Genomic DNA, 7,200 nt, shown 5'->3' with positions numbered 1-7,200 from the left:
CTGCGTGTGACAGGGAGGGGGCCGTGCTGCAGGAGCCAGGAAACAGCCTGGGGACAGAGATGCTGCACGGTGTGTGCTCAGCTTCAACACCGCCGTTTGCAATGTCACTGAAAGCCTGAGGCTCCCAACAGAAACCACCGCGTTTCACTGGCTGATTACTGACCCACTCCTGGGTTGGGTTTTTTTGGTTATTTTTTTGTGGTTTTTTTTTCTGTTTTTTTTTTTTTTCCCTTTCTTTTTCCCATGGTTGTTTCCAAAATAGATAGTTTTAAACCGCCATAAACGGAAAGGATAACACAGACCTTTAATTGAAGCCAGAGCTAAAAGACAAGAGAATGGGGGAAATCGGCGTAACCCGTCCTGTGTTGTTGTTGCTGGCGGGCTGCCTCGGGGGGAAAGGGAAGGTATTTGCTGAAAAAAAACCCCACCGCAACCCCAAACACCACTGCCAGGAAAAAGGGAGAACATTTTCTCCATGCTAAACGAACATAAACCAATACTTTATATGTTTCTTATTAGGTCTGATCGAGTTCTACGAATTCGCAATCAAATCAGTTGCTTTAAGTAATACTCCCCGGAGAATAAAATTAGTGGTTGCGAATAAAATTAAATCGGATATTTTGACTTGGCTGCTGTAATAAATAAAGGTGTTATAACACCTAAATCACGAGGAGTGGGCAGCAGCTGCACCCGCAGAAAATCGGGTAGGAAAGCGCTCATTTCGTGTCCAAATAAACAAAACAAAACAAAACAAAACAAAACAAAAAAAAAAAGAGGAAGACGGATGTAAGTGTAATAAAAATATTAAAATTTGGAGGGCTCTGCAGTTGCGCTTTTCGCAACCAGGGAAGGAGAGCGGCCGGGGGAAGAGCCGCGGCCGCGGCAGCGAGCGGTGCGTGTCCCGCAGCGCGGCTGTCCCGCGGCCCCGCGCGGTCCCAGCTCCCGGCACTGCCCGGCCTTTCTCTCCTCCCGGCTCGGCCGCAGCCCCCGGGCACCATCCCGGGAAGGCACCGGGACAGGTCTGCGGCGTGGCAGCGCAGGTGGGGATGCTGAAGCGGCGGGAGGAGGCCTCTGCCAGCGGCAAAGTGTTCCTGCTACGGGCACGGACTCGTGGAAAAAAAAAGTTTAGAAAGTGCCGAGGAGGACGGAGCTCCCTCGTGGGAAAGAGAGGGGAGAACCCTAGGGAAAGGAGACGGCGTTATTTCCCACCCAAGCGCTACCTCCTCCCGCTACCAGCGAAGGTGACGTCAAAGCCGGGTGGCTGATGCTAAAACAAAAGCTCCGGGGTTAATATACAGTTACCAGCCCGGCAGCCTCCTCCTCCTCAAAAATCAGTCCCTCGGGTGTATTGGCCCCGCGGGGAAGGCGCCTGTTGAACATGGAGTCACGCAAACAGCTGGCAGGAGAGAGAAAGAGCGAACTTTACTTTCTGGGGAGCGAAGGGCGGGCAGGGCTCCCCCAGCCTAGAGCGCAGGGAAAGGATGGAAAATCATACTCACCTCGGGCTCTGCTGCTGCGGCAGCGCTGGGGCATCCACCTGCGGGTGTGGGGAGAGAGAAAGAGAAGAGGGGAGGGAAGGAGGGAAGGAGGGAAGGAGGGAAGGAAGGAGGGAAGGAAGGAAGGAAGGAAGGAAGGAAGGAAGGAAGGAAGGAAGGAAGGAAGGAAGGAAGGAAGGAAGGAAGGAAGGAAGGAAGGAAGGAAGGAAGGAAGGAAGGAAGGAAGGAAGGAAGGAAGGAAGGAAGGAAGGAAGGAAGGAGAGCGGCGTCGTTACGTACTATCATAAAACAAAATCTCCAAGGGGAGGGGAGAGATCATTGAATTGTCGCCTTGCACAGCATACTCCCCCCCTCCCATTCTGACAAGTAACACCCAGAAAAAAAAAAAAACCACCAAAAAACCCAAACGGTTGGCAAGTACCGTTTTCAATTTATTAAAAAAAAAAAAAAAAAAAAAAAGGGAAAAAAGGGAAGGAGAAGCGGGCCCAGCTCTGGGGCGGCGGGGGAGCGGGCAGCGCTTCAGGCACCCCACGCCCACGCTGTGCCCGCGCTGTCCCCGCGCTGTCCCCGCGCTGTCCCCGCGGTGCCCCCCGGGCGCTCCCGGCGCTCCGCGGGCGCGGCGCGGGCGCGGCCAATCAGCGCGGCGCGCGCGGGCCCTGGCCAATGGCAGGCGCCACATTGTTGTCAAATGTTGCCTAATGGCAACGCGGGCCGCAACAATAGCGCGAGTGGCGGCGGGCGCGGCGGGCAGCGCGCTCCGCTCCGCTCCGCTCCTGTCCGCTCCGCTCCGCTCCTGTCCGCTCCGCTCCGCTCCGCGCCCCGCGGGGCCCCGCCGCCGCTCCGCCCTCGCCGCAGCGGATGAGCCCCGCTCGTCCGCCCGGCTATTTTATTTTATCTATTTTTTTTTTTTTTTCGCTGTTCTCTGCTGGATTTTAGCCTCCGCGGCTCGTGGCGAGGGGATCCTGTCGTTGAAGGTGCCGGATTGTTCTTTGAAGGGACGCTGCTAGTCTGCGGTTACAGGGGGACGGGGGAGCGGAGCTTAGCGAGCAGCTCGGGCTGCACCGGGGCGCCGTGGGGAGCGGCGGCCCCGCGAGCGCGGACGGGAGAGCTCGGCTTCGAGCCCGGCGCGATGAACTTGGTGCTGCCCCGCCAGATGCGCACGGAGAGCGAGGAAGCGAGAGCGATCTAAGTTTTCTTGGATTTTCTTGTGCTAGCTTTGCTCGTCGGGCGCGGAGGGGAGGAGGGCGCGGAACGGCTCCCGACGGGCCCCTCCTCACTTGAACCCCGCTCCGGGGCCGTGCGCCGGTTCGGGGGGACGGGGCCGTCGAGCGAGGCGAGGGGACAGGCGCTGGGGTTTGCATGCCCGCTCCGAGGGCTCTGTGTGCCCCCCGCTCGTGATTGCGCTCGAAGGCAGCGGGAGCCTCTCCGCGCCCGGGCGCGGCGCAGGGGCTCCCCCGCCCCGCGTCGCTTTGGGGGAGGCCGGGGAGGGGGGGCCGCTCTCTCGGGGCGGGCTCGCCGGGATGGAGCTGCGGTCGGAGCTGCCTAGCGTGCCCGCCGCGCCCCCCCCCGGTGCCCCCCAGCTCGGTGGCGGCCGCGGCGGCCGCGGCGGCGGCCACGCTGCCGGTGAGCGTGGCCGGGAGCTTGCTGCGGGCGCCGCCGCTGCTGCTGCGGGCGGCCGAGAAGTACCCGCGGACGCCCAAGTGCGCCCGGTGCCGCAACCACGGCGTGGTGTCGGCGCTGAAGGGCCACAAGCGGTACTGCCGCTGGAAGGACTGCATGTGCGCCAAGTGCACCCTGATCGCCGAGCGCCAGCGCGTCATGGCCGCTCAGGTGGCGCTGCGCCGGCAGCAGGCGCAGGAGGAGAACGAGGCCCGCGAGCTCCAGCTGCTCTACGGCACGGCCGAGGGGCTGGCGCTGGCGGCCGCCAACGGCATCATCCCGCCCCGGCCCGCCTACGAGGTGTTCGGCTCCGTCTGCGCCGGGGCCGGCGGCGAGGGAGGCGCCGGCGCCTCAGGTAAGGCCGCGCTGCGAGCCCTCGGGGCGGTGTGGCGGCGGGGAGAGGCGGCGGGAGCTGAGCGGGGCGCGGAGCTGCGGGCGGGCGGCCCCGCCGACGGCCGGGGCGCTCCGCGGGGCCCGCCCCACTGACGGTGTCTCTTCCTTCTGCCCCCCCTCCCCCGGCCCGCAGAGTCCAAGATGCAGAAGTTCGAGCTGTTCCCCAAGACGCTGCTGCCGAGCCGCGCCGTGACCCCGCAGCAGGCGGGCGGGAAGCCTCTCTCCCCGGACGGCGAGTCCGTGCCCGGCACCTCCTCCCCAGATGCTCGCCACGGCTCGGGCTCGGAGAACGGGGACGGCGAGTCCTTCCTCAGCTCACCCGTCTCCAAGGGCCCGAAGGAGGGGGAGGAGAGCCCGGGCTCCATCAGCCCGCTGGGCTCGGACTCGGGCTCCGAGGCGGACAAGGACGAGCAGGACCCGTCGCCCTCGGCCGGCGGCCGGCAGCGGACTCCCATCGACATCCTGACGCGCGTCTTCCCGGCGCACAAGCGCAGCGTGCTGGAGCTGGTGCTGCAGGGCTGCGGCGGGGACGTGGTACAGGCCATCGAGCAGATCCTCAACAACCGCGGCCCGGAGAAGGGCCCCGAGGAGGGCTGGGCCCGGGACGGCGCCTTGCAGGGCCTGCCGCCCACCCCCGCCGCCGCCGCCGCCCACCACCGGCCCTTGATCGCCGGCGCCATGGCCCCGGCCATCGGCACGCTGGGCAGCCGCTCCGCCTTCTCCCCGCTGCAGCCCAACGCCACGCACTTCGGGGCCGAGGCCGGCGCCTACCCGCTGGGCACCCACCTGGGACTGAACCCGCTGCGCCTCGCCTACTCGGCGCACAGCCGCGGACTGGCCTTCATGACCCCCTACTCCACGGCCGGGCTGATGCCCACGCTGGGGTTCCGGCCGCCCGTGGACTACGCCTTCAGCGACCTGATGCGGGAGCGCTCCGCCGTGCACAAGGAGCAGGTGTACTCCAGCGGGCTCTACGGGCCCATGGTCAACAACACCCCCGAGAAGCAATAGCGGCTTCCTAAAGCTCGTCTGTGTAGAGGTAGCTAGGTAGGCGCGGGTGGACGGACACGAGTGGCTTCCTCTCCCCCGTGCGGGCGGTGGTTGCGCGCAGAGCCCGGCGCGGACAGGCGTAGGTGTTTTAAGGTGATAAAGGTGCACTTTCATTGTCCAGACATGAGTCACTCTTTGTTGCTTATGGCCATAAGCATGGATATCCTCGGCGCGTCGTGGGGTGTGCACACACACGAGCGCTCTTTCCCACACACATACATATATATATATGTATACTAGCGAGTGTATAATGTTATAAAATGGAAATCTAAGTTATTAATGTAACTCGTAGGTGAACTTGGTATTAACGTTAAGCTAAAGGTTAGGCAGCGCATTGTAATACTTACCAGGCATATAGAAGAAACATTGTCAAATTGAAAACCTTTTCCTTCCCGCCCCCAGAAACGTTGCGGTCTGTATATAACATTGGAAAGTAGATATATTTGTAACTGTCCGTAGGACCCTGGCGCCAATGGTGTATGATGGTTTAATAAGCCTCCTTCATTTGTGATCTGCAAGAAAATTGCTTTCTTGTTCCGATGTAGCAAACTTCTTGCTGTTTCTAACAGGTAATTCTGTGTTTCCATTTCATAGAAATAAATGTTATTTTCTATTAAAAAAAAAAAATCGGTCTTATGGATGGCAAGTGGTATTTTATGAGATGATGGAAGTGTGTTTTGGGAAATTCATTTGACAAGTGCATTCAATATTTAAAGGAGTTTATGCAAATAGTACAAACATGTTTACTACATTTTTATCATGGTCAAACTAGATATTCTTCAGATAAATTTATAAATAAAAACGAAGCGTACAAGCAAGAGCAAATTCTTTATCAACTGAAATTGTCAAATACCTTTATTTCTGGTTCTGGTATTTTTCTTATTTATGCCTGCAGAAAAAAAATCCCCAGCAAACCTACAGAAGTATAAATTTAAGCAGGATTTCTCACTTCGGTATCTGATGTATTTTGTCATATTTAGGAAATCTGGAAGTGTTGCAAAGAGAAGCCTGGTTAAAGCAAATCCCACCTTGCGACCCGCGGGTTGTGTAGCAGCAGTAAGGTTTTACCCCTCTTACTCGAAATTGGATTGTGCTTTTCAGTTGTTTTTGTGTCAAAATAAGCAAAGGGATCTATAATAATGACTTTTTTCAGAATGTAAAGGTGCGTTTGCGGCAGAGGTGGATGAGCTAAGATCAGTGCAGGGAAGGTTTCTCTGTTTTAGGAGCTGTGTGTCCTTCACCCTCATCCGAGGTTAAAGCATACTGGCTTTTAAATTATTTTTTATTATTATTTTTAAAAATTTTTTGGCAACGGTGTCCAAATATTCTCGGAGATCAAAAAGTAAGAAGGGCTTTCCTGCCTCTATTTATTTCTGTATTGGGACGAGCGGGGGCAGCGGGTGCCCCCGTGCATCCCGAGGGGCGATCCCGCCGAAGGCCGGAGCGTGACTTTCTTGCCAGTCCTGGGAGTGTTTGGCCCAGGAAAACTATTACTCACAAAGAACAAGTTCAGTGCATGGTTGAATTAAGACTGTAAAAGCTCCTAAAGTTGGTTGGTATGGAAACCTAATCCCAGCGAAGCGCTCCGTGGCACAGCTGGACTGTTTACTTTCTCACTTCAAATATAACTGTGTAAACATTGGCTGGGAGCTGCCAGCGCGGCTCCTACCAACCAGTTCATGTACTGGTGGGGCTGGGAGGACGGGAGTCCCACCGCAGCTGTGGAAGGAGCTCCTGGGTAAAATCAAATTGCATCGAAACGCAATTCTTCCATCCCGCATGAGACGGATCAACTTGGATACAATTTTACCATTTTCTTAAAAAAAATACCCAAAACCAAACCCAAAACAAAACCTCCAACAAAAAAAGTAAGTAAATATTGCAGATTACACCTAGGCAAATACTTTTGACCCCGGTCCATCCTGGGAGCAGCCAAATCAATATCGCAAGGGAAACTTTTTAAAGTCTCGTGTTCCAAGAGCGGGTGAAACTTAATATTACTACAATAAAACGGTTTAATAAAGAAGGGCTTTAATAGTGAGCTAATTTGATTGAGTTTCCTAATTCCACTTTAATTGGAAAAGGAGTTGTCTGTTTGGTTATAAAGTGCTAGGGTTATGTTAGACTGGGAAAAAAAAGATGGACGTTGAGCATCTGAATAAACTTTTTTTTTTTCTATTTTTTTCTTTTTTGCTTGGCAGCTGACTTTGTGCAGGATGGGTTTCCATATCTAGGATTATGAACGGGCTACAAAGAGCTGCTACTTAAAGAAATCAGGTCGCCACATTTCTCCTATTCTAGCCCTGTTGAGAAGGGCTTAGGAGCTGTTGATTTAACTCAGCTCCCCTTTTAATTATAAAAGCCATTCTTGTGTAGTTAGGCGAGCAGGACAATTTATCAGAATTGTTGCAGTGTCTTGGAGGTTGGCTTGAGCTTGGATTTATACAACCGACAATGGGGATCACGACGATTAACTTTCATATGGGTAGTTTAGGCAGTTGGATTGGGGGGAGTAGAAGGAGGGGGGTGTGAGAGTTTCTGATAAATTATCGTACTGAAGTAATTCCCATACATTTAAAAAAAAAGAAAGAAAAAAAATCCG

General features: G+C 55.7%; 1 protein-coding gene across 1 annotated transcript; it reads left to right on the top strand.

Annotated features, from left to right (window-relative positions):
- The first annotated feature begins 2,214 nt into the window (after positions 1 to 2,214).
- On the top strand, positions 2,215 to 7,049 carry DMRTA2 (DMRT like family A2). The gene is given in 3 exon segments (XM_064428823.1): positions 2,215 to 3,057; positions 3,059 to 3,510; positions 3,682 to 7,049. Coding segments are annotated over 3 exon segments (1,371 nt in total). The 5' UTR covers positions 2,215 to 3,016; the 3' UTR covers positions 4,560 to 7,049.
- The last annotated feature ends 151 nt before the right edge of the window (positions 7,050 to 7,200 follow it).

Source organism: Passer domesticus, chromosome 7, assembly GCF_036417665.1.
Source record: "Passer domesticus isolate bPasDom1 chromosome 7, bPasDom1.hap1, whole genome shotgun sequence".
Lineage (NCBI taxonomy): Eukaryota > Metazoa > Chordata > Aves > Passeriformes > Passeridae > Passer > Passer domesticus.
This window is presented reverse-complemented; position numbering and strand designations above follow the sequence as displayed.